At 40.5% G+C, this 26,635-nt stretch overlaps 2 protein-coding genes across 3 annotated transcripts in view; both read left to right on the forward strand.

Annotated features, from left to right (window-relative positions):
* Positions 1-5,421: 5,421 nt before the first annotated feature.
* Positions 5,422-13,528, forward strand: pxdc1b (PX domain containing 1b). The gene is made up of 5 exons (XM_046371653.1): positions 5,422-6,137; positions 12,191-12,282; positions 12,452-12,569; positions 12,664-12,775; positions 13,174-13,528. The coding sequence occupies exons 1-5, from the start codon at positions 5,882-5,884 to the stop codon at positions 13,295-13,297; spliced, it is 702 nt and encodes a 233-aa protein (XP_046227609.1). The 5' UTR covers positions 5,422-5,881; the 3' UTR covers positions 13,298-13,528.
* A 3,309-nt stretch (positions 13,529-16,837) lies between these two features.
* tmx3b (thioredoxin related transmembrane protein 3b) overlaps positions 16,838-26,635 on the forward strand; it is a 31,201-nt gene continuing 21,403 nt past the window's right edge. Inside the window, exons 1-9 of one of the 2 annotated variants that reach the window (XM_046371213.1) lie at positions 16,838-16,974; positions 17,227-17,284; positions 17,869-17,908; positions 18,836-18,959; positions 20,243-20,288; positions 22,205-22,285; positions 22,724-22,823; positions 23,042-23,119; positions 23,430-23,496. In XM_046371213.1, the coding sequence (XP_046227169.1) occupies positions 16,881-16,974; positions 17,227-17,284; positions 17,869-17,908; positions 18,836-18,959; positions 20,243-20,288; positions 22,205-22,285; positions 22,724-22,823; positions 23,042-23,119; positions 23,430-23,496 (688 nt within the window). In that variant the 5' untranslated portion in view covers positions 16,838-16,880. The remainder of the gene's footprint in view (positions 16,975-17,226; positions 17,285-17,868; positions 17,909-18,835; positions 18,960-20,242; positions 20,289-22,204; positions 22,286-22,723; positions 22,824-23,041; positions 23,120-23,429; positions 23,497-26,635) is intronic. The other variant, XM_046371212.1, reaches the window with a different exon arrangement.

Here is a 26,635-nt window from a genome sequence, read left to right on the forward strand (position 1 = left end):
CGGTTATTATCCACGCTTGACAGTCTTATATGACGCAGTAAATCATGTTATTGTGAGGCACCTGTGGTTGCTTATTCACAGCAGTGTGAGAGTAATGGAGGCGTGTAGATATCACAGCATTAATGTTGACATCCTGGCAGATGGCACGAGTGCTTTCGGCAGATGACAGTCCTGCAGGTGTTATCATTATCCTCACGTGTTTTAACATGATGACTTCCTGCTTGGCGTAGACAAGACTAAAACTAAAATGTTCCCTTTGATTATGTTTCAGATGATTAAGTAAATTTCTGCAAAAATATATAAAAAAGAACATGATATAGTGGGTACACAGTATACAGAAAGCTGTAACTCACAGTCTGGGCATTTTTCTGTACAGTATATCTCAGATTTATGTGGTGAAGTTGCAGGCAAGAGGTCTCACCCCAGATTAAAGTGTCGGTCACAGAGACATTAGCTATTCCATTAGCTGAGACGTCTGTCTCAGTGTGCCCAGTAAATCATGGACCTGTACAGTATGTGGTTAATATGTGCTGCTGTGCAGTCTGGAGAAGAAACTGTAGAACTACGTGTCATAATGTTGCCAGTTTGTGAAGAAGAAGCTTTATGTTTCAGGCGATGACAAAAGATAATACTTCAAGTACATGACTTTGAACTATGTGGTTTAAAATATCTTACCCTGAAGGTTTTAAACCTTAAAGGAGCAGTGTGACATTTTGGGAAATAGCTTGCTCTTGGGTTGTGAAGATTAATGCCACTCTCAGGTGTGTCCCTTGAGTATCAAGCTGGACTCTTAGCTTAGCTTATAGCATAAACACAGATAGAAACAGCAAGTGTGTCCTGGAGTCTTGTCATTGTGAGTTTTCCAGGCAAAAGGGGAAGACTCCAGGAAGTCACTGCTCCCAACAAAGCAACATTATGATACATAATCTCAGCTTGGACTTCAGGTGCTGCTCCTGGCTAATGTTTGGTTGTAGGAAAAAGAAATGGATGAATATGGACTCTGGTTGGCTAAGCAATGGAAAATCAGACACTGCTGTGCCCAAATGTTTACAGAGACTTGTCTCCACCACAACATCCATCACCGAGCTGCTGCACACCAATGATCAAAACGGTGTTGCAAGCCGACAGTGCACAGGACCCTGGCGGGATGAGGGGAGGCGGACTGTGTTTACATCAGTGATGTCAGAGTTGATGAACGGCGTTTCCTCAGTGCTGAACTTTTAATGTGAAGAAGCTGACCATATTATTATCATCATCTTGTTGCTGCACTTTGCATTCACCCATACACAAATTTAAGGATTCAAGGAGGATTCAAGGAGCTTTATTGTCATTTCACACACGTAGAACATGAGTGGAATGAAATTAGTTTCCCCGGTCCCGGTATAAGCCCAATTACCTAACAAAATAAATATAAATATAGACAACGCTATATAATATAAAAAAGCAGTAGAAGGTTTGTATATTTAATTTACCATAAGCATCATAATCATCATCTATCACAATAAGTGTTGGAACAAGACCCATGCCCTGATGACAGTTCTAATTATTCAGCACATAAAACACACAGCACACTAAATGATGATAACAAAGACAACACCTTGCATGTCATATGAATTAATATGCAGCTTTATCTTCTTAGCCATACATATGTACATTTGTGGCAGCTGTAGCTCAGGACGTAGGGCAGTCGTCCACAGTTTGACTGATTACTTTGGAGATGGAACAATATTCAAAAGCAAACTGAGGAAATAAAGGAAACAGACATTATGTCTGCCTTGAGTCGTACGGCTGCTCTGCTCTCCAAGCTTACACAATAAGGATGGAGCTATAAAACATGAGGTCCAACAGATGCATACTAAAGACAACCACAGTCCATTATACAGCCTGTTAAAAACACTCAAACAGTTCGCTAACCCGCTGTCACCCCAGTCCTTGCACTCTTCACTGGGTTTTGTTTGCTGCTGTGGACGAAAGCAGAGTTATGGCTCAGAATGACTTCCTCCGAGTGCAGCTCTGCCACAGCTCACAATGCTCCTCAATGAAAAGGGAAGGCCTGCTTCCATCAACGCAGATGTTCTTTGTTCCATGACAGATGTGTCCATCTTTATGTTCTTCTTTGTTTTCTCTTCCTTTCTCAGCATATTTGCTTTATGAGCCCCCAGTGTTTGATTTTCTGAAAGAACAGCGGCTGGCGTAAGATTTACAAAGGCTGACAAGCAGGTCCGGGAGTACGACCTGAGCATATGGCCTTGTCAAGAGGCTGAAATTTATATTTGCCTCAAGAGAAGATATGAGGAAACATGTTCTCAGCTGGAGACTTTGAAACTGGTGGTCATTTCTCTGTTGTCATCACAGCTGATTTTAATGTTAAAATCTGCACTTCTTCATTTAATTAGTGGCAGGCTGCTTGATTGGTGACATCTGTGTTAACGCCATCACTGTAGGTCCAGGGTGTGGCGGTATGGAGGGAGTGACAAATTAGAAAAGAGAAGATGCAGAAGGCCTCATTTTCCTCCTCTTATCCGCATAATTAGACATGGGTGTAAAAGTTTTACTTTAATTAAGGCCCCCAAAGTTCAGTGTTTAACTGTGCTGTAAGTTCACCACCCAGGTCACAAGGGAAACATCCACTATGAGCTGGACCACGTCACGTATTATGCTATATAGTTTGTTTAATTTTGAGCACTTCCAGACTTGGCGTTGGATTAAGAGTCAAAAATGTCACTGGAATGCAGGGAAATCTGCATGTACCTCTGCAAGTTTTTTATGTTTACCAACATACCAACAACCAGCTGAGACTATGGTATTGATTAATGGACATTATTGGCAGGTGCCAGGTATATTTTTAAAAATTTGCCAGGATAGCCATTTCCTTCTGTTTCCCGCTTTGATGGTAAACTACTCTAAGCACCTACTGGCTCCAGGATCATATTTAATAGACAGACGTGAGACTCGTCTAACTGCTAGAAGTCTTCCCCAAAATGCAAAACTTAACCTGTAAGTCTTTCATGATGTCATATTGTTGCAAACGCTAAACTCAGAATCTACTTTAGCCAAATCCAAATAATCAGTTTAAACCTAAATTAGTCCATCAAAAGTAGCCTACGGAGTCAGCATGGAGGGAGGCAGCAGTTTCATATCTTTCTATCCAGAGAGGACATTTGAGCACACACAAATAAACTGTCGTCTATCTGGTGAAACATCAGTCTCCAGTCAAACAAAACAGCTTTCAACAATTGCTCTTGCTCTCTTAACCAGCCCAACTCCCCCCCCCCCCCTCCCCGAGTTTGGACATCAGCTCTCTTGTCATGGAAGACAAATGTGGTTAGGATTCTGCACGAGAAAGCTTTTAAGGATGGGGATGAGTGGGCAAAAGTCTATTTTTCCATTTGAAGTTTACTCTTTCACAAGAATTATACTGGAATGGGGTATTGAGACAGAATGTGCTGACTGTGTAAATGTGGCCAAACCACAGATTGAAGGCCTGCTGAAAACAGACAGATCCTATTATTACACAAGGGGACAAGGGGCTTTCTGATAATACTGAAGCGGTTTCTGTGTGTAATGCAATCATCCTCTAATCACTCGTGCTTAAAATGAAATGTGCAGCATAAGGAATCTCCGCTGAGGCTGAACTCATAGTCAGAACCATAAACCAGACCCTCACTATCCGTAGATACGTTTGTGCTATGAAGACCAACCGGGAGCAGAAGGACAGCTTGTGTTGATTCAGCTTTACGTCTGTAAAAGGTTTGTATAAAACTACAACTCAAACCGTAACCACGACATGACAAGCCAACATTCAGTGATGATCTGAGCTAATATTACAGCGCATCACAGCAATTTTCTTCCCACCGTATCATTTCTACTATTGTAATGACACGGGTTAACAGTTGCGGTGCAGCGTGGACAGCAATATCTGAAGGAGCTCATGGGATTCTGTTCTTTCCATTTAACGAGCTACAGTTCTCAATATTTAATACACTTAACTGCTCATGAAGTCCAATGGGGATCCAAGTACTACAAAAGAGGATGTGGAAATGTTACTAAGTGGAATACTGCTAAAAGTACACCTGTGTTTATAATCATAAACACAGTCATACATGCTACTTCAGGCATTATTCTCATGAAGCAAGATTTAATTCAGGCAGTCGAACATGTTGGCTACTCAGCAATTTTACAGGGGAAATCACAGACTACAAATATAATTTTCATTTTACAAGCTGTGGATATGCTCAAAGCAAAGCTCTGCTCTATGAAAAACACTTTCAATAAGTGGTTTATATTTTTAGACATTATATTTTAGACAACAACTCAATTGAAGAATCACACTGGAAATTACAGAGAAACGTCACGTCTGTGGCCGATACTGACGATACTGATTCCCAGAGAACTTGAAAAATCCCCCACTGGGTCGAGATCTTAATAATGTTTCCTGTATTTATCAGTTTCTCTGTTTCTAAGCTGTAGCAACATCTTCCACTTGCAGATAGTTTGTAAGTGTCACTTCTATTATGTCTCCTCACTGCCAACAATGAGCTGAACAGCTGAATGTGAAACTGTCGCCTGTGGCCTCTTTGGACAGTTTGACTGCTTGGTCGCATTGCCCTCTTTGGTCCTTACATTTGCAATAACGAGAATGAAGCGCTCACAAAGGTGTGATTGCAGGCTCAAAGGGTGCACGGGAGGAGACTTTGTCAGCAACCATCCGCTCCATCTCATAAAATGTATGGCGCACATTACTGCAGGATTGCTTTCTCTGATCTCAGCAGTACAGTTTTCAGTTTTCTCTACAGATTTATGTGCCTGTCCAGTTAGGAGTGTTTTACAGCTTGCTTTCAGTCGCAATTAACATGCTATTTCCTGAACTTTATTGCTATGAATTGGTCTTACGAGAACAGTTTGCAGACAGTCCTTCTCCCATGGCTAATTACATCTCAACTGTCAGTACTTGACTTGGCCGTGACTTCCTGTAAAGCTCCATACTGGTCTCTGCCCCTTCTCTCAGTTAAACATTAGATAAACTGTGCTCCCTTCTTAAGTCGGTGCATCTTTTTTTTATTTTGCTGTGGTCAGATATTGGTTAAAATGCTTGTATTTTGTGGAGTTCTTGCAGAGGCAAAAGTTAATGCTCGTCATCTGGCACAAGAACTGCTGGGTTTGAGTGGTCGGGCTTTGTGAGCAACATCCATTTTAGCAACCTCTCCTCAGATATTTTTCCTGTGGTCATCTCCTAACATCTCATTTCAGGATTAAGTGCACTGATCGGAGGACAGAGAGCTATTAAAGCTATATTTAAGTAAAGAAAAGAGGAAAATAAGCCATTTCTCCTGATGATAAATAAGGAGATGGACAGCCCCTTGCATTCTTTGCATCATAATACCCTGTTGTCAAGGAGGGAGGAAGGGAGGGAGGAAGGAGAGGGGAGGAAGCTGTGCTGAAAGGCGAGCAACTGCCTCCCCAGACAGCGTGAACTGAAATGTTTTGGATTTAGAAAAGTAACGGGAGACCGGAGGAGGGAGCAGCACTTTGGTTTGAGAGAAGGTGCACTTTTCATTCGGCTGTGAGAAGAAAAAACAAAAAAAAAAGGATGTTGGATCGATTTTGTCAAATCTATTTGGGGGCGGTATTTTTAGACCCAAAAGCCCGTGTCTATTTTTTCCTCAAATCATGCCACGTTTGAGATCACGCTTGTGATGTGAGCGATCATCACCCTCCTCCTCCTCCTCCTCCCGCTCGCGCACAAGCTCACCGACCGAAGAAAAAGTTGCCGAAGTTCACTTTCTTCGCTGCCCAGATCGTCTATTTCCACATTAGTGCGGCGTCGACTTCTCCTGCTGTCCGCCGACCCGCCCCAGCATGCTGGACTGACGTCTGCGGAATGGCATCGGCTGTGTTTGAAGGCACGTCGCTGGTCAACATGTTTGTCCGGGACTGCTGGGTCAACGGGATCCGGAGGCTCATCATCAGCCAGCGGGGAGAGGAAGAGGACTTTTTCGAGATCAGGACAGAGTGGTCCGACAGGAACATTTTATACTTGCATCGAAGTTATTCCGATCTGGGGCGGCTGTTGAAAAGGCTGGTAGAGTCGTTTCCCGAGGACAGAAGGGACCTGTCCAAGTGTCCACTGATAGAAGGTTGGTTTACCAGAAATGTGACAGTTAAATGGCAGGAGGTGACGATGGAGAATTTAATAAATTCACAGAGAAGCACAAATAAGATAGCTTTCTATATAGCTTGATTTTAATTCTGATCACAGGCGTATCTGTTCAGAGAAGCCCCCCCACACACACGCACGCACACACACGCACACACACACACAACTTTCTGCACATCTAGCTACTATTTTTTTTAACTGAATTAGTAAATGTATGGCATTTTTGCTTAAATAACACAAATTTTAGCTTATTTTTTAGCCTTGCTTTGCTGAACTAATAGTTTCAGCTCATCAGTAAAATCCTCCACTGAGCTGCAACAGAAATGCACAAATTTTCAAAAGCTGTAATTATGCTACTTTTATCACTTCTTTGGACTTGTTAGAAAGTTTAGGTTTTGTGTCTTTGGATCTACTACAAATTTTCCCAGCACCGGGGGAGGAAACTTTGTTTCTGCCTGCACAGGAAAACCCCCCCCTGCAAAATGATATTCCTGTTTACCTTTAGCCTCAGATAGCACACCAACAGCACTGCTGGTTTGTGCTTTTGGAAATGTTTGTTTTCTTTGCATTTTGGGGGGATTAGAGTTGGAGCCTGTTGCCTAACCATCTGTGTGAAGTAAAATTATACATCTTTAATGTACAGTTGAGAACCAAAAGGGTATTTATTTCTAGATACATCAGCTTTGGGTCTGATTTGATATTTGCTAACGACTAAGCGTCACTCCACTATGTAAGTTGAGGACAGCAAAATACAAGTAAACATAATCACTAAAGACTTGGGACTAATCTGAACTAAACTGTCTCATAGCCTGGACTCAGATGCTTCTGTTTGGACAGGTTAATATTTAACAAAGTCACATTAGCAGACCTATCACATTGCCTGGAGACCACAAGCCAACTTGCTGACAGCATGTTTCTAAATACTCTTCAGTATTTGGGAACTGAAAGGCTTTATGGTCAGTTAGGTCTACTTTCACCTTTTTATGGCCTATAAGTTGGATTTCCCATGGGCATACACACATACACACACACACACACACAAGGACCAATGCTGCCTTCCATGTGGAAATTACCTCTCTATATCTGATACATATCTTAGCAATTTAGGAGGGGTGGATGTTACCAGGCTGTTTTGGTCAGCCATTAATTTGGTTCTGAGGCCAGCACTTTGACAACGACACACACATTCATAATATCTAATGCAGTCTTTACAGAGAAAAGACTAGGACTACGATATATATATACCCTGCTGCAATGTGGCAGTTCTGGGTGGTGTGCCAGATTCAGACTAAAATGTTGACATTTAACAGTAGACACAGTAATCAGTCAGTCTTGCAAAAAAAAAAGAAAGAAGATATCTCCAGGTTCTTTTGTTTAGACAAACTGAAGGATTCAATTTTCATTTCATTACTTTGAGCAAATGAAACGTGAATGATTTCTAACCATCCATGAAAAATAACTTAAAAAAATAATAACAGGTTTATGAAAAGATGATGTGATGTCTCCTGCTAGTCCCATTTTAAAACTTGAGAAAGTTTTTTGCCATATTCAGCCCAAACTTCTGACCCTCAGGGATTGGATCTTTGACACTGTGGCCCTGCCAACAGGTTTGGCAGAGCTCCCAGCCTGTTCTGTGTTTGTGATCTCCCCACACAGTCTCCTTGGCACTTCCCTTTTGTCTCTACCCACTGAGCCTATATGAATGTTGTGGAAACATCCCTTTAGTGGCGACTGGAAAGCTGTGCTTCCTGCCCATGCACAGAAATAGCTGACGAGGTTGTTGACAGCTCGGTACTTTGCCGCTGCCAGTGCAGTGTGCATTGCATTTTGGGAAGAGACATTTCAGATCTCATGAGTCACTTGAAACTTATTTTTTTACTGTCTGTCACATTTCATATTACAGCTCAAAGTGAAATGGAGCTGTGAGCTGGAGCACCGAAGGAGACATCATCAGTCACCTCATTGACTCAAGCTTGTTTGACAATTTCATTGATGGATAGCAAGCCACGGGGTCTTTCCTTAATTCTTGCCTGTGTTCAATATTGCATTTGCATTCCTTGTAATTGGCACTCACATTTAAAATCCCCAGTAAAAAATGTAACTCTGGCCTTTTTCAGTCCACTTGCTCCAGTTTCTGCTCATGTTTCCCTCTTCCTGTGCAGCGCCTTGGCAACAAGGAAGACGTGCAGAGCTTTCAGACTGATGTCATTATGAAAGAGGCAGCGAGAGAGAGAGAGAGAGAGAGAGAGAGAGAGAGAGAGAGATAGGAGTGGTCTTGCCATATTTAGTCACTCTGGTCTGCAAAGGACCCATAACACTTACCTTACATATGACCCAAGAGTGAACACAGACAGGAAGTGATTGCTCACATTCCATGTGAGCCAGATTCCACAGAGGCACGTCGACACAAGAAATCACTCCCTCTTACAGTCATTCACTGCTTGCTTTGGAAGAAATACATATGACTACTTTAATTTTGGACACTTAATGAGTCATCATGTTTTTCTAAATCTAATGTTTGTTATAGAGTACATTTCACAGATTCTACACGTTTCCTTCCATTTAGGAATTGTTGAACCTGAAAGTGGTTAATTTCATGCAACTGCACAGTATGAAACCGTCTTTTGCACGTGTTTAATGTGCAGCTCTGATGGAATAATAACCTCTTTTGGAAATAAGCACGGACACTTTTAAGCAAAAGTCAGATGAGAAAATCTTTTTTAGACTGATTGCTAGAAATGAAGCTACAGCTAGCAACCAGTTGGCCTAGCTTAGCATTAAGACTGGTTACAGGGTGAAAGACCTAATCTTGCTTTGTCTGAAAGTAACAGAATACCAGCACCTCCTGTTAGCATTTTTGTAGTTTAATCTGAACAAAAACCAATGTGTGAAAACCACATGTAATCATTAAACACTCCGAGAAGTTACTGTGTATGAACAAGAAAAGAGTTTAGTATTTAACTTGCCAACACCCCCCAACATCCTGTTTTTTACCCATCAGTTAAACAAACTTGTTATTTGGTAAGCTTACGGGGTAACTATAGGCAAACCAGTGCAAAAGGTCATGTCTGTCTGCTCCCTTTTGTTTTTCTCAAACTGTTCCTTTAAAGTCTATGTAACGATACTGAGTCTCACTTAAAGAGCTCTGAGTTTGTGTTATTTGTGTGGTCAGTTAAAAAGAAATAACTAAGGAGCTGCTTAGTGAGTGTCATGCAAACTTACCTTTAAACTTACCTGTTTGTTTCAGTAAATAAACAACTATACTAATATTTTAATTTGAGTACTCATGACAGCTTTGGGGGGTGTCATTGATTTTACTGTTAGAAATGTCATTAAGTAAATATAGTGCATGAGGCGGTGATTTTGGATACACAGCCACAGGCAGTACTGGTACTAGTACAGTAAGTGGTACAAGAAATGTGTGTAACAGAGCCTGATCTTTGCATGTACATGGAGACTTACTGAGGCTCTCCGCTTGTTGACTGAAGTGTACGGAAATAACATGTTGACGAAACTGCAGAGAGTTAGTGGTTAGCTGATAAAATGTTAGGCTGCTGACATGTGACTATCAGAACCAAGCAGAGGATAGTTGAGAAACAGCAGGTACTTACAACATCTGATCACACTGATTACATAACATGTCTGAGGATGACTTGAACACAGCATAGTTTCGCTTGAAGTGGCTGGTAAACAGTAGCGGACAGAACAGACAGAACCTCAGTGTACAATTCGAAAACTTAAGTGATGAACCCTAACACTACAATTCCATATGGTGTCATAGTGAATCTGAGAGAAATATACCCCGATTAATTTTTCATAGTTTTTATAGATGAAACTGGTGATTTGCTGTATGCCACAGTGGGAGGAGGGGACGCTGGAATATAAATGTTACCTGCAAGACACTGCATCTCATTCCTGATTTTATTTTTATTTTGTTTACACTACAAGCATATCTGTATATGTATATCCTGTGTGTGTGTATATATATGGGCTGCAGAATAGAATAGAATAGAAAGCTTTTATTGTCATTGTACAGGTACAACGAGATTTCCGATATATTGACGTGTAATTCTGTATGTCCCAGACAAGTTTTGTCCCCGGCTCCTCTGGACTTTCCACATTGTGACCAAACTGTTGTTAGGGAAAAACAGATTTTTAATGGGTTTAGAGGACTTCTCCAACACAGCATCTGATAACACAGGATAATACATTCCTCCTAACCCCACCCTGTTTCCAATTGCACCCTGGTTGCACTGTGTGCCTGCACCCAATAAATAACGTGCACTCATTTTAACACATTAGCACCGTACGTGGCAGGACAGAAACTTAATTCATCTTTTCACAAGGACAACAAATAACAACACTGAGTGCAGTTTAAAGTCTCGGAAGTAAAGTTATTATCCAGGCTTTTAACTGACCTGAAGCTTGTCAAGGCTCTGTTTTTAGTACCAAATCTACCTCTAAATCAACCGTGAGATCAACCATTCCACAAGATGACATGCACTGTAACAACACAGATTAAACTATTGGTGTAGTTTCCAATATTCTTTAATGAAATAAACATTCCGGCAGTCTACTGCTGGTGTCCTAGAGGTTATTTCAAGAGCACAGCTACATGAAAACAGTCTGAACAACTCTCAACTTGTAGTCTGTACAATTGCCTTCATTTAACAGACACACTCACTGTTATTAGGTTTGTTTTAATCAGAAGGAAAACATACTAAGTACGAAAGAGCCTGTATTGTCATTCACCTTCAGAGCTGTTTTGTTCTGGCAATGCAACACAGTATATCAGTATAAGTCTTAAAAATGTTATTTGTCACATCAACAGAGAATACTGATAAGCAGGTCTTAAAGGGACTTTGTAAGTTAAACAGAAGAACATGATGTGGAGGTACAAGGTTCAGACTGGGTGGGAGTCTCACTTAGTTCCCGGTGATGACTGAAGAGCCCGGTCTCTCTTCACATCCCTGTGGGTATGATGTCATCACTGCTGGACATTACAAATGGATGAGACTGTGACTGTCATGGTATTGCCTCAGAGTCTCTTACTCAGTGCTTCCATGTAACAGTAACCACTGTGTGAATTGATTGTGTCAGTGCCACTTACATGAGACAGAGCCTCATCAGCGTGACTGCAGCCTTCATCATTATCCTCTCCACCACATCCCTTTGTCAGCATGGCAGTAAATGATGCTTCGGCGACTTCTCGCTCGCGTGGGCGGTTGTCTTGGATTCCTAATAGTGCTGATTTTACACTCTGCACTGCCTCTTGAATTGCCTTTCTCGTTTTATGCAGCATTAACACATTATCACAGACATGGTACACTGTTATTACTTTCCTCTGTTACTACTGCCATTCACTAGTGTTAGCAATCACACTGCCATATTTACAGTTCCACGTTCTTCTACTTTGAGGTAAATATCAGGGGGCATTGTTAATAAAAAGGTTACTGTATTAAAGAGTCCTTTTCTCTTGTGTTTGTGGTAACCTTTTAAACCTGCCTGCTTTTTTGTGCCCTGACCATCTGGACAGATAACTGCTGGCGGTAAAGGTCATAGCAGCTGCCTTTTTTTATCGCAGCAGCACAGAAATAGTTACACATTTTGATTTTGGAGCAGTTTCTTGGTGCATACGACTATTCAGTTCAGTGTTTATTGTTAATATGATTTTTTTTTTTTTTTTTTTTACATTTTTTATGTTATTTTCTGGGCTGTGGCTATTGATACTGTTAAATTGCACTGCAGGGACGGGGAAAACAAGCACAAAAACAAGTCATGATGCATTTAGTTTAAAACCCTTTTCAGTGATGCAGGGATGTATGCACTGTATGGTACTGCTTTGCATTTGCACCACTGGAAGGGAACCCTCTAGGGTTTATCCAATTGGTTTGTTACATTTTATGTACCATAGAGGTGTCAAAAACCTATTCTATTGAATTTCAGTAGTGTGTACAGGTGTATCTATAACTGTAAACTCTACTTCTAAATCCTGAGCTGATGACTTCAGATGCTCATATTTGTTTGTTTCAGGCCTGGTAAAAATCAAAGAAGCAAGTGACATCGAGGAGAAACTGAATGAAGTGGAAAGACTACTGAAGAATGCCATCAACATGCCATGCAAGGTCAGTCCTTCAATTCTTACCCATCAAAGAATATCTTATATTGAGACTTTAATAGCATATTCACTGTGCATTAGAAGATTTTCATGACACCTCTTGAATGAGGGTAAAAGTTAGATGTTTGATAATTTACAGCTGTGTAGGCTAAATGACTAAACACCTGACTCTACAGTATTCCAGGTCAGAGGTGATGTTGACTTTCTTTGAGCGATCACCGCTGGACCAGGTGCTGAGGAATGACAAAGTCCACAGAATCCAGCCCTGCTTTCAGAGTCCGATCAAGATATCGGGTGCATATCCAGTAGTCTTTTGTAATCCCAGACTGTTTCCTAATGTCACAATGACTTCACAGCTGATCCAGCTTTGTACTCTGTACCTTTTTAGAAATCATGCGGTCCAATGGATTCTGTCTGGCCAATACAGAAACCATTGTGTTTGATCACAGTGTCCCCGAAGAAAAAGAGAGACCCTCATCCACTGATTCTGTGGAACACACGTGAGTATGAGGCTGATCACTCAGTAAGGGCTGAGAGTTAGTTAGTTACCTGCTTTTTTTCCCCACAAATATTTCAGTGTTTTCTCTTGAGTGTACAGTAACCCCAGGACCCTCCACCCCCACAGGAAGTATGTCTGTGCACCTCTTCCTTCCCTGGGTGTGTGGAGGAAGCAAAAGAGGAACATGTTCCTCTTGGTACACACACAAAATGACGCTACACCACTCTTAAAACAGCTGAATTTTTTACTACGGCATTGCACTGACCTTTTGCTAGAAGTCACTTTGGGTTGATGAAGACAATTACTGCAAGGCCTTAAATCAAATGCTTCACTATTTTGACTCTACTGCTCAGGTTCATTGTGTCCTTGGAGTAATGTGTCTTTCATTTTATTCACCAGATATGAGGATGGGACTGAGTTTTTGCCAATGGAAGCAGACATATGTGATGAAGAAACAGAAGCATACGTCACCAACCTTTCCTACTACCATCTGGTCCCGTTTGAAACTGACATCCTGGAATGAGGAACTGACGCCTGTTGATAAATATATATGACTCGATCATTGAGGAATATACATTTAAATTGAAAAAAACTATGCAACTCTGCACATCGCAGCTCCACGTAAATGCTGCTGCTGCTGCTGCTGCTCATTCTAGAAATCTCCACTTTGTTTTTGCCACATTAAGCAACATCACCGGTGTGCCTCATTCAGAGCCTTACTTGATTGTGTCAAGAAGAAGAAAAAGAAGAAGAAGAAGTAGAAGAAAAATAAAGAAAAGCATGGCGGAATCTTCGTCATGCTGACTTTGCTTTTTGTGCTGCTACACAACCTGTGGCAGCGAAACTGGAGGTCAGTCCCTCAGTTTGTAGGACGAACATCTGGAGAGGTTTCACAAAAATGCGGCTTGACCACTTAAAAAGCATTTAACTGCATCAAACATGTAGATGTCTGTGTTTTGGAGTGTGACTGCAAACACGGGGGAGGGAGCTGCACATCAGCGTGAATTTGGAGAATAATTTGCAGTATTGGACCTGTTGCTTCAGAACTTATTTTTCTATCTAGTTGTTTTATCTTTTGCATTTATTCTCCAGTGAATCTCCATGATGGCATTGGTCTGGTTTGTTAGGAGATACGTGATGCATCTGCAAAACCTGTTGTTGTTTTATTTTATTTAAACTGCTCTCTGAAGTGTTATCCACAGTGTTACCACTCGAGTGTTTTATTCCTGTGAGAATGCAGGAAGTTGTCACAAAGCTTTGTGTGTCATATTTGTTTATGGTGCAATTTCCACCAGCATTTAGGAACTATTTTGTTTTTAAAATAGCAGCTTGAAATTCATCAGATGATTTCTGTTCTGTTGCTGTGATATCCTTTTGGTTCTTTAGAACTTTCCTGCATGGATTTATTAGCAGACACAGAAAGATGGAGTTTTATCACCACTGAGGATAAAAGAATGGAACTCATAGGGGCAAATATTGGTCTTCAGTCTTCTTGATTTAACATTAAACAAAAGGCAAGAATAACAAAGCTTTTATTCCACATTTTTTTCTGTTTCACTTGGATCTTGTACTATTGTCAAAGTTTTTCAAAAGCTTTTCAAAGTTAGAACGTAATGCTGCCTTTCTGGATGCTGGTGAGATTTTTGTTTGTCTAAATAACAATGTAATGTGTATTTTATTTTGTGATCTGTTAGAGCAGAGCCGTGAATACTGTCGTTAATGTGGCGCACCGAATCATCTCGCAGCTCTTGCTGACATGTGATCAGTGATAAAATGAGGCAAAGAAAGCTTTGTTTTATGGGTCAACTGAGGTCATATCTGACCCGTCCTCCAAGATGACGTGTGTGGGTTCAGTCAGACAGCTGACTGCAATCTTACTACATGTGGGAGTCTGCAGCTTGGCCTTTAATGGGGAAACAAACCCTGTCTTTATTTAAAGAAGACAAACGACCTTGCTGTAGTGAAACTTTCTATTCAGGTCAGTTTAATTTATTTATATAGCGCCAAATCATAACAAAAATTTGTCTCATGACACTTTCCAATTAGAGCAGGTCTAGACAAAACTCTTTCGTTTGATTTTACAGAAAGCCCCCATGAGCAAGCACTTGGCAACAGTAGCGAAGAAAAACTTCCTCTTAGAAGGCAGAAACTTATTTCACACAACCTATTTCACACAACTCCATAGACTGAGTTGAGTGAAATAGGCAAACACTTGATTAAAATTCATGCCTTTTGTGTGTTTTATGGGTCCTTCCATCACGAGGAGGTGCCTTTCGCTGCTCATAGCACCTCTTAACTGTGGAATTCAGTGGAGCATTACGTATGTTTATTCATGAGAAAGATGAAAGAAATGTATATTTGTGTTGTCTGTGTTTGTGGTTTTCACAGTTTTGTTTATGCAGAAGTCGTTGTTGCCTTACAATGTGGGCTAACAGCTTGTGTCCAGTTTTTGACCCTCTAAGTACAAAGGGATTCAAGCCTCACAAACTTGGCACACAAGACTTCAACAGGACGGTCGCCCCACATGAGTCTATTTAATAACACAGTCATGATCACCACTCATCCTATGAGAAAGTGCAAGTCTTCCTCAGGATGCAGAACTGTTTCCTTTTAGCTTTTGTCCAGGAATAACATTTTGAATTGATGGATATTCTCATGACATAAAAGCTGAGAACAGCATACGTAATTAAGATTAAAAAAATTCAATAAAAAGAAACTGAATTTCTGACTTTCATGCCAAGGTCAGATTTTCTCTTTTTCAAAGAGCTGCTTCATGTTTTTTTTAATCCTGCATCACTTCATATTTAAATATCAAATATCTATTAAGATGTCTGTCTACCTCAAGACCCTTTGGAGGCTTGAGTAATGCGTTATGGTTAGTTTGGACTAAAATGGTACTCAGCTGATTTAGTAGAGTGACAGAAGTGAAGTGAATAAAGCATTTCAGTTAAGGTTTGAAACATATCAAGATGCTCATCATGCCAGCTTAGGGGTGTGAGGATTCTGAGGAGGACAGTGTGACAGATGATATGAAAATAATGTAACACAAAGCTTCTATTTATTTTGTAAGCTTCATCCACACTCTGTAAAGCTAACCATCCTATGCATTGTAATTTCTTTTTTATGTGCTCATGTGATGTGAGATCTTTTTGTGTAAATCTGTCAAAAAGACTGAATGAAAGTTGATCCTAACCTTTAGAAATGAAGTTTATGTGTTCAACAACGTTAAAGCTATTCAGACAGTATTAGATACTAATTGTTATTATCAAAGCTTCTCAGAGCAAATATGTTTGCAATAAAAAATGTTCATGTGATTTTGTTCTTCCCGGGAATTAAATTCATTCTTAGAAATACTTTTACTATTACAGGTATGTCAGTAATAGAAATCAAATATTGATATAGATATTTATCTATATCAATTTGGCTGATAACATTTAGATAATTTTACTTAAGGAAGGGTCTGAATGTAGGACTTTTACTTCTGCCAGTCCTGTTAGTTTTACTGGAGTATATTCAGTGTGGTATTGGGTCTTAATACTTTAAAATACTTCGTCCACCACTGATAATGATAGTGAGTTATGTTGCTGTTGCATATGTTGCTGAATACACTTAAGAATAATTTTTATTGCAGCACCGCACTCGGAATAACGTATTTTTATAGTATTTCAACATGTACCTTAGTCAAAGACACACAGTGAAGGATTTGGCCTATTGCCCGACTTAATTATCTTAGAGTGCCACCTTGTGGCGGGTATCGACAGTCAACATCAGTATCTCTTCATCTGATTTTTATACTTGTATATATACAGCTTCCTGTTTGATAAATAAACATAGCTGAATATTTAAAAATGCAGAATACACATCTACACCAAATACCATTAGATAATTTTCTATCATGGTCTAATTACCGCCAGAATAATGTTTAAACAAAATGCACTGATATTAATGGAAAGATAAAATATGAAAAAAATATTTTGTTATATATTACATAAATATTTTTTGCACGAGCTATAAGTCCTTAATTTGTTTGTCTTAAATATTAGACCTAACGTTAAAGAATAGGCAGCTGTTGGCGCCTGACGCCAGGAGGCTGCGTGTCCCAGCGCATGCGCATAGGGCCCCGATTTAGCAGCTGTATTTCCTGCTTGCTGTTTCCAGTCGAAGCGATGGCAGAAGTGAAAGCTCGCCTGTTTTGTGGAGGTGCGTTCACATTTTTTTATTTCGTGTACATTTCATTCTACACTATACATGTTATGTCAGCATCTGTTTAAATGACCCTTAAAGCCCTTGTTGTTGAAACCTTTAAGCAAATAGTTGCACAGTTAGCTGGGACGACAGCTTTAGCTGGTGATGCTTCAGTCATGAGGCTGCAGGCTGGAGGGCTGGAAAAAAGAAACGACAAAGCCTGTGTTCACATTAAGACAACATGTACTTCTGTTTTTTATATTACAGTTGCGGTGGCTTTCCTAAGTTCAGCGGTGCTTGCATTTGTTGAAGATCTAGATGACACGTAAGTGATGCACTCCTGAACGCTCTTCAGTGTTTCACCTTCATGTGCCTGTGACATTACAACGTGATGCAATGTAACTTCCGACTTTACAAACAGACTTGATTTGGGTGCAATTCAGAGTTTAATTCGATGCTTGCTTGTCCCCATGCTCCGTTAGAGGAAAAAAAAAACTTGTGCATGTTAGTTCCAGTTTTACCAGATTTTGAGGATTCATCACATTTTCAGGGCTCAACGGCTACAGCCTTACAAGGGTTATTTAAAGCAGAGGAAATAGGGGGGTAGTCTTGATTTTAGGTTGGGTTTGGGTTTCCAGTTGCAGAGTGCTTTTTAATTGTATGCCTTTGTTGGGAAGTCTGTAGAGATTTTGTCTCTTGTGTATTTGTGATGTGATCTTTTAATTTTCCCCCTTTTATAATGGGTTCCGGTGGGCGTTCTGCAGATTTTTAAGAATAACAAATACTTGCTCATTTCATATTCACAGACCTTGAATAACAATTATTCCCCTGTTTGTATATGTCATATAATTCACTTTGCTGAATATTGGCTAAAATATAAAAAAAAAATTTCTTTCTTTTCTTTGACAGATTTAAGGACACCAGAGTAAATGACATCTGGTTGGTTGATGTGAGTCTGATGTTAAACACACACATGCACACACTCAGAAACCAGTCAGGGTCGATTAAGCTGCGCTTTACTTTACATCCAGCATGCTACTGTCTAGATCATCCTTTGCGGAAGTGGCAGCAGTCAGGATGGGATGTAAGAGGGCGAGAGCTGCAGGGGTTTTGCAGACTGTCCTCTGTGCGTGTGATTAGTGAATGAGAAGTCATGCATGTCGGACAGAGCCAGGGGGCTCCAAGGGGTTTATATTAGGGGTTGTGTCTGGGTCGATATAAGCAAATCCAGCTCAAGCACTCACTTCCATTCCTAGTTTGGGTTGCAGGAGTGAGTCCTTATGGTGGGAAGTTTCAGTACTGTCTCAACTGGCTGTGCATTTTCTCATAAAAAGACCATTATTGTTTCCAAAGCTGAGCATGACTAATTATTGTTTTTTTTCCCTTTACATTTCAGTTTACAAAAACATGAAATTGGAATCAGACCAGCCAAATCCACCAGAAAATGAATTTGAATTCAAGATGGGAATAAATAAATAATGTGAACATTTAACTGTACAAACATGACAAACTCAGCGTGGATTAAGAGGGGCAGCAAGTTACTGCAAGCTGAGGGTTGAGGATTTCACTTTTCTGCAAGTTTGTGATCAACTTGTTCAACAGGTGTTTCACAAAGCGATCGAAGTTTGGCCAGTAACATGTGTCTCAAAGTTTGTTTCACTATCTCCACTGTGCACTCTCTCAGGCAGCAGACTGACTGTTGTCGTGTTCATTTGTGCTGTGTGATAAGCTGTTAGATCTATCCATATATGAGGAGAAAAGTCCAAAGATTATGAGTACGGAAAGCTGGTTGTTAACAATATAAATACATAATGTCAAAATGTTGATGATGTTCCAAATGTTTTTAAAATTGCTTTCTTGTCCTGGTTATTTTCAGTTCTATGCACCTTGGTGCGGCTACTGTAAAAAACTAGAACCAATATGGCACGAGGTGGGAGCTGAGCTGAAGCGCTCCGGGTCGCCAGTCCGCGTGGGAAAGATGGATGCCACTGCTTACTCTGGTGAGAAGATGACAAAGCTCTTTAATATCTTCCCTTGGAGCCTCTTTGTCCCCAGGTGGTAATGAGCTGGAGACAAAGATTCAACCTAACTGACTGTGTTGTTCAACAACCAGGGTTTTTCCTGCCTCAGAATGGACCCTTGGGGTTGATTATGTGCGACAGTAAGCACGATCAGTCCACCTACATTTAGGGCTGCGGGATACCACTACTTTATGATTTTACTTTACTTTGATCTACTTTAATTTTAGGTTTTATTTTATTTAAAATGGAATTTGACCACCATGCCACCATTTAAAGATTATTTTTCGGATTAGAAATGATTTTTCCATTAATAAGAGTGTAAGGACTTGCAGACTTGTTTTGTATGTTTTTTTTCATTGTGGTTTTATATGGTTTTTCTTGTTACTAATTGCTGTTAACTAACAACCCAAGAAACTGTGTGTGGATGGTTATAAAACTACTAAATGCCAGCGTTACTCACCAAAAGGTGAATTCAGTCCATTTATCAAGAGAAAGTGTTAACTTAACCCCCCCCCCCAAAAAAAAGGAGACAGGATATGATGCAATAACTATCAAAAAATGCAACCTAAGGTAGTTGTCGATGTTGTGCATTGAATGTGCTCTTGTTTTTTGCTGTTCGGTGACTTGAAACAATAATGAACATTCACGTTCATTAGCTGCAAGCAAAGACTTAACGCTCGTGCACGGCTTTGTGGCACAGGCCTTCAAACGGAAGATGGCAAAGTTTCAGTGCAGTGGTGAAACCTGCGTGACACAGATGCAGGAAGTTACTCTTTGGTGAGCTCTATCATGCTGCTTTTAGACACAGAATATTGATAAATGATCCCAGAAGACATTCAGCGACGGATTTATGATTACGGGTTTATTTTAGAAAGACTGCGCAGTCCGAGGCTGGATTACAAAGCCTCTCGTTGGGAGAAAAGAAGGGAAAAGTCTTAAGAGCTTTCACAAAAGAAATCTTATTAGACATATGAACTATTGAATCTCCTGTTTTTGCTCATTACATCTTAACCGTTCTTACCCTCAGGTGGGCATAAACTACAGGTTATAAGCATTTTTAAATTTAAATCGGTGATCTTGTCGTTACTGGCCATGACAAGCAGGTAATTAAAAAAATCTTCACGTCATGCATTCCCAATTTGGCATGTCATGTAAATCATGTTTTGGTGTGCTTAACGGCACACTCTGAACAGAAAGATGGTTCTCAGGACGTTCTCTGTATTCCCTCTCTGTATTCTAAGAAGACGTTTTCTACTTTGCAGGAATGGCATCAGAGTTCGGTGTTCGTGGTTACCCCACAATAAAGCTGTAAGTGACACTCTAAGCTTTGTATGCCACACTGCTTCCTTTAAATGCTACAGTTGCCTCTTTCCCTTAGTTCAGAAGTTTTTGCACTTATTATTTGAAATAACATAGCCATGCTCATTTCTTGTGGCAAATTGCATGATTTTTTTTTTTGAAGCATTCAGGGCAGCTTTAATGGGCCTGATTAGAAGGTTTATTGAATTTTTTTTTACAGACCTACAGGGTCTGGTCAGGCTGTGACAATTTGTCCAGTGCAACATATCTGCAAAGTACTTCTGTGAAGCTTCGAGTGTTCAGTATTTGTTAAGCAGAGAGGCACTGATTCAGTTGTAATTGCTGTAATTTGTGATTTTGGTGTTGTTGTATATTGTCTAGAGTAGCTGTTACTTTTCCCCCGCTCCCCTCCTTCACCCCCTCCATCCCAGGTGCTTTTACTTAAGTATGTATGTTATTATCAGTATTGTCTTTTTCTCTAAAGGTTTGGCCTTTTGGGATGCCCTTAGATGACTTATTCAGGAGGGAACAAGGTGTTGTTGCTGCTTCTGTAAGGCATAACTCACGGGCAAACTCTGTTCACACCTTTTAGCTTTAATTTCTAATAACGTTCAGGACTCCTGGGTACTGTTCATTAAACATTTCTTGGATGATTAACTATTAAAAATCGGCTTTAGCAGGTTGAATGTCCAAAAATTAATTTGTGACCTTTCTAACAAAACAAGTCTGAAACTATTTCCACTTGTGAACTGCTTCAACTGATCTTTCTCATTTATCCCTTTATATTTTTTTTTTCCTTTGAAGTGCAAGTGACATTTTTTCTTTTTTTTTTTTATAAATGTCTTAAGGTAAAAGCCAGCTGCTCAACAGCAGAGCTCATTTTGACATGAGAGAAATAATCATCTTTCATTGCAGAGTTTACTCCATAAATTTGAAACAGAATCATTTATCTGCACGCTGCCGTAATGCGCTTGCCATTTAGTTTCATCAAGTTCATTTGAGAAACTGCCACAGGATCACGGCAGGGTTCATGACATTAAACCAAGAAAGTGATGAAACATCCACGGAAGAACACGAGATACGTCCCTCGGAGACAGAAGGAGGCTTGATTTAGAGTTCTGTTTCCCCCTGAGTTCATTAGCTCTTTGGGCTGATGCAACCTGCGTAATCCTTAATGCATTCTGCTTGGCGTAAGAGCTCCTGCAGTGTCCTTGGCTGGAACTCAGTTAGGCATGGCCATTTGTTTGTCTTGTCATTGGAAGTGTGATGATTTGGATTAAACTGACCTTGGAGGTGAAGAAGCTTTTCCTGGTGGATCAGAACGTCTTGTAAGAGACAGGTTGTGGCTGTTTGCCGCAGATTTTAGTCCATTAAAAAGAACTTTTATCTTGGGCACAGTATGGTTGCGAGTAATGATTATCTTCCTTTTTGATGAATCTGAAATCATTTGCTTGATTAATTCTGTAAGCATGCATTTTTGTTCATTTCTGACTGTACATATGTGACCTCCTCCAATAAACATTGTACAAACACGGGACAATGTGAAAAAATTGTCAGTGTTGCTAAACAGGAACAGCACAAATTCCAGTTAAGCTAACACTGAATTAACTAACCAACATCTTATTCAACATTGTAGTACCAGTTTAGGCAATCAGAGGTTTGCCCACCCTTCCTTTCCCTGATAACCCTGATTTAAATCTGAATAGGTTAAACTCCCATCTTAGTACAACCCTGAGTTATGCTTTCACTGAATGAAGTTTTTCACACAAGCCAGTATACTTAATGCAAAATTGACACACAGTTGATTTCCATTCCATTTTATTTTCATGTGAATATTACAATCCGTGTCTTGGCTGCACAGAACAATGAACGGTACTGAATGGTTTCACAGTTAAAATAGCTGCCCTTCATTTTCTCCTCCTCAGGTTGAAGGGTGATCTTGCCTATAATTACAAGGGACCAAGGACAAAAGATGACATCATAGAGTTTGCCAACAGGGTGGCAGGGTAAGCGACAGCCTTCAGTCACTTGAAAGAGAAATGATGTGAAACTGATAAACAAATAGAACTTTTCACATTTCAAAGCGAACACATGCTGTGTTAATAAGAACCGTCCAAGCAAGCTTATTAATGCTGGCCATATTTGTTTCATAGCTCAGTGGATTCCTTCTCTGATGCTCCAGTTTAAGCCACTGTATCAACTGAGCCTGACAGATTTCCCCTGCTTGAGGGAAATCAAGCTAGATCCGTGACAGAGGGGTTGATCAAACGCTTGGCTCTTAACTTGAATCCATGGATGCAAGTTGTTGAATCTCCACTAGGTGGTGCCACCAGCACAGAGACCAGTTTTTACATCACCTATTAACATTAGTGTGCCATTTGTGTGGTGAATAGGATTTTCCTTATTAAAATGAGCTGATCTCCATGGGTTGTATTTCTCTCCAGGCCAGCCGTCCGGGCACTTCCCAGCAAGCAGATGTTTGAGCACATGATGAAACGACATGATGTGCTTTTTGTGTATGTCGGTGGGGAGTCTCCTCTCAAAGTAAGCACCTTTCTGTGTCACCCAGATATGAATCAAGACTGCTGTTTTATTCCAAGCACCCAGCTTTGTCAGAAGTACCACAGTGTTAAAACAATGCACCGACTCAATAATAGAAGCACTGCTCAGCTGTTCTTGTAACATCTTTTGACAAAGCATGGCCTGTGTTTAACGCTCGTTTATTGAAAGCCATTGTGTAAATATAACATTTGCCGTTGCAGGAGAAGTACAACGACGCAGCCTCTGAGCTTATTGTCTACACTTACTTCTTCTCAGCTTCAGAGGAAGTCTTTCCAGAGGTAACTCTTTGAATGAATGAATGTCAGGAAAAAAACTGAAATCAGTTGAATATTTTTTCATGTTCATGTTTCTATCCTTTGTAGTTTTCTGGAATGCAGTAAAGTAAATGATTGCATTCTTTTGGCATAATCGCATCCTAACTGCATATACAGACACCCTGCTGTCTTTGCAGTATGCAAAAATAAGTTTCTGCAAAGCCACGCTGCCGACAGTCTTGTCCCACATTTTTGCAGGTGTGCATACATTCATAGAGTGAAAATGATTAGTGGAACTTGGTTTTAAATTGAGTTTCTTTTGCGCTTTCAACAGTCAGTAACTTTGCCAGAGCTTCCTGCGGTTGTGGTGTTCAAAGACGGAGGCTACTTTACCTACGATGGTGAGTGCTGTGTTATCTTTTCTTCATCCACTTTTGTTTTGGTGGTGTTTTGTTCAGTGAGTCATAAAAAGGCATAAAACATTAATTGAAGGGCCAGCTGGGTGCCGTATGTGTACTGCCCCTTGTCTTTTCCCACTTTCCTTTGCTGTAGACCTTGTTTTCTCTAGCTGTGTTCCTGTAGTTTTCCCATCCCAGCTGCTGTTCTTTCATCTTCCTCAACACACTGAGTTATGGTGTGTTTTGCCCATCATAAATCACCGAGGGCTCTGCCCACTATTGTGCGTGTGGTGAGGCCAGTGATGTTGTGGTGGTTTGTCTTTGGGCGGACTTGCATAGCAGGCCAGGGTGGATGAGTGTGAGAGACCACAGTTTAAGCAAAAGAAACCAATGCAGAGCTGGTACTTAACATACAGGCATTTAAAGCCAAGAACTGAATCACTGAAGCAACCGTCAAGTCTATGCAAAAAAAGGTCATATTGGACTGAAGAGGGTCAGGCTGTACAATTTGAAACTTTTCATCTCAACAACGTGAGTTCACCGCTTTCCTCCATGATGTCTTGTATTGTCCTGCTGCGGTGGACCTCAGTTGGGAGGCGGAAGTGAAAAGTAAGAGCATCGAGGCACAATGCCAACACAAAGGGGCCCCAGTAATGGCTGTTGGGTAAATTCGTTGCACGGTTTAGTGCCCGGAGAACAAAACTGATCTCTGCCACAGCCTGCGACATCACATTCATCTGCTCCACCTGACCATTATGGAAGGGGGGCTTCCTGCACCAAAACTGCAACAGGAGAGGCTCACCGCAGAGGACGTTGATAACAAAAACTCCGCACCCTGCAGAGTCCTCCAGGACCTTGATACGGAGGATGTGGTGAATGTTTAGCATTGCCATGGTGACAGCGTATTAAAGCTTGTCAAAGACTGAAAAGGTGAGCAGCCTGGCAAACGACATAATTTTTTCCTCCCTCACATGGCAGATTTTTCGTTTCCTTTTCAGGCACTCCCTTTAAATCATAGAGGGAAAATGCTCCCATTAGCTCTGTCAAAATGGGTGAAAATAATCAGTATAGTTCATTAAACACTTACCTACAGTGACAGGAAAAAATACTTTTCTCCACTGGTGCCTGTTGGGGTTTTTTTTTTGCTGCCTGTAGTCCTCAGCATGTGCTTTGCCTCCAGTTGTGCTGCGTGTCTCAGAGGATCGTCTCACTGAAAATCCCCTGACTGGATGTTGGATTAATGGATGTTGGACAAATAAGGCTGAGGCAGCTTCGGTGGTTTATCTGTGACGCTCACTTTGCATGATGTACCGTCAAAAACTTGTTATCAAATGTTATTTGGCTAAACTTCTGAGACACATTTGCATAGGCTCCCAGTGACGCTGTTTGATGGTGGACTATTACATTTATTTAAGTGTGAAAGTATAACCTCTATAGTTAATTTTTTAGTAACTGCAGCTACGTGTGCCTGCAGTTTCGGGAGTATGATACCAACCTTTATCATGACTGCCTGGTGTTTGTTTTTGGATACGTTTTTGGAGATGCAAATTCGAAGTAGTTGTTGGAAATTCAATGCACATACATGCCTCACTTGTTGTGTCTTTAAAGAAGCCCTCAGGCAAAGCCACCCTGTCCCAAACTGGCCTCTCTGTATGTGTAAAAGGATATTTGATGCATTGTTCTGGAGCTTTGATAGGTTTGTTGCACATCACAAACAGAGGAATACCGTTTGAAGAGCGATGTTAAAATATAGTACAGCACAGAGACTCATACATATTTAATAACTCCAATCCTCAGTCTCATACTGCTGGACAGGTCTGCACAGTTATTGTACGCATAGAGCTAAATGGTTTCGATCATTGTGTGTGTGCAATGAACCCTGATGGGTTACAGGTAAGAAGACAGAAAAATGTAATTAGAACAATATGCAGTTTGTGCACGCTTCACTTGCCAGAAATGTGCTTTCAAACATGTTTTCGAGTGTTAGTTCACATGGGTGGTTAGTCAACAGTTTATTGTTTAGCTTTGCCACTCCGTGTATGGAAAGGTACATATTGCAGTCAGCTGTGAGGCAGCACTATTTTGACTATGTTTATTGGGAGCGCTTAAAGGACAGGTTGATTAACAGTCCATAAATATGATGACAAAATGAGATCACATTTAAAAAAGGTGATAACACACTGGTGACTCTTTGTGACGCCACACATGGACAACATTCACTTCACAGGTAATTTGAATTGGCAAAGAAAGTCAGCGTGGATGATATGTTGATGAAAGGTGCAACTGGTCAGAGGTGTTTCCCCACATGTGTAATATCTTCACTGTGTCATAACCCAGTTATGCCAAACATTTTGTCAGAGTAAGTCGAGCAGTGCAATACCTTGGTCCAGACTTAAATGTCATTGTGAACATGCTGATGTTAGCGTTTAGCTGGCAGCAACACCGTGTGGTCATAAACCAAAGTATTTAACAAACTTACATTTTAGACTTAGACTTAGACTTTCTTTATTTGTCATTTGGATTTTCATCGCAAACTAATTAGATTTGCTCACCATGGAAACCAACCCACACTTCTTCTCTGTGAATCTTGGCAAAATCTGTTACAAATGCAGTATTTCTTGCATTATGACTGATAGATGGCTGCGGCTGCTAAAGTACATCTGTTTGCTGCCATGTTAAAAAAAAACTAGAAAAATTTGCTCTTCTTCTGATCTCTTTTGTTTTTGAGACATTCAGGATCAGGTTGTTGGTGTCACACCAGACTGCCAGGTGTTTCACCTCCTCTCTTGACCTGATGGTGATATTAGAGGAGAAATCAGGGTGTCACCAACATGATTACAATTCATCCTGAGGGAAGAATCGGACAAAAGATCTGCACACTCTGCTGAAAGAAATCCCAGAAATTCTAGTTTTGAAATATTTTGATCTAACAGAAGTCTTTGTCAGGCATTGTCAAAAATTTAGCCTGAGGAGAACTTGAACGCGTGTGCCAGAAATTCTTGACAGTCCATCAGGTAGTTGTTGAGACATTTCACTCAAAACCACAAAGTCAGGTAATAGCATGCATTCTCTGGAGACCGTGAATGTCTGTAGACCTCATAGCAAATTAGTTGTTGTGATTATTCAGTCTGGACCACAGTGT

The sequence above is a fragment of the Scatophagus argus genome, chromosome 18 (assembly GCF_020382885.2).
Source record: "Scatophagus argus isolate fScaArg1 chromosome 18, fScaArg1.pri, whole genome shotgun sequence".
NCBI classification, from domain to species: domain Eukaryota; kingdom Metazoa; phylum Chordata; class Actinopteri; family Scatophagidae; genus Scatophagus; species Scatophagus argus.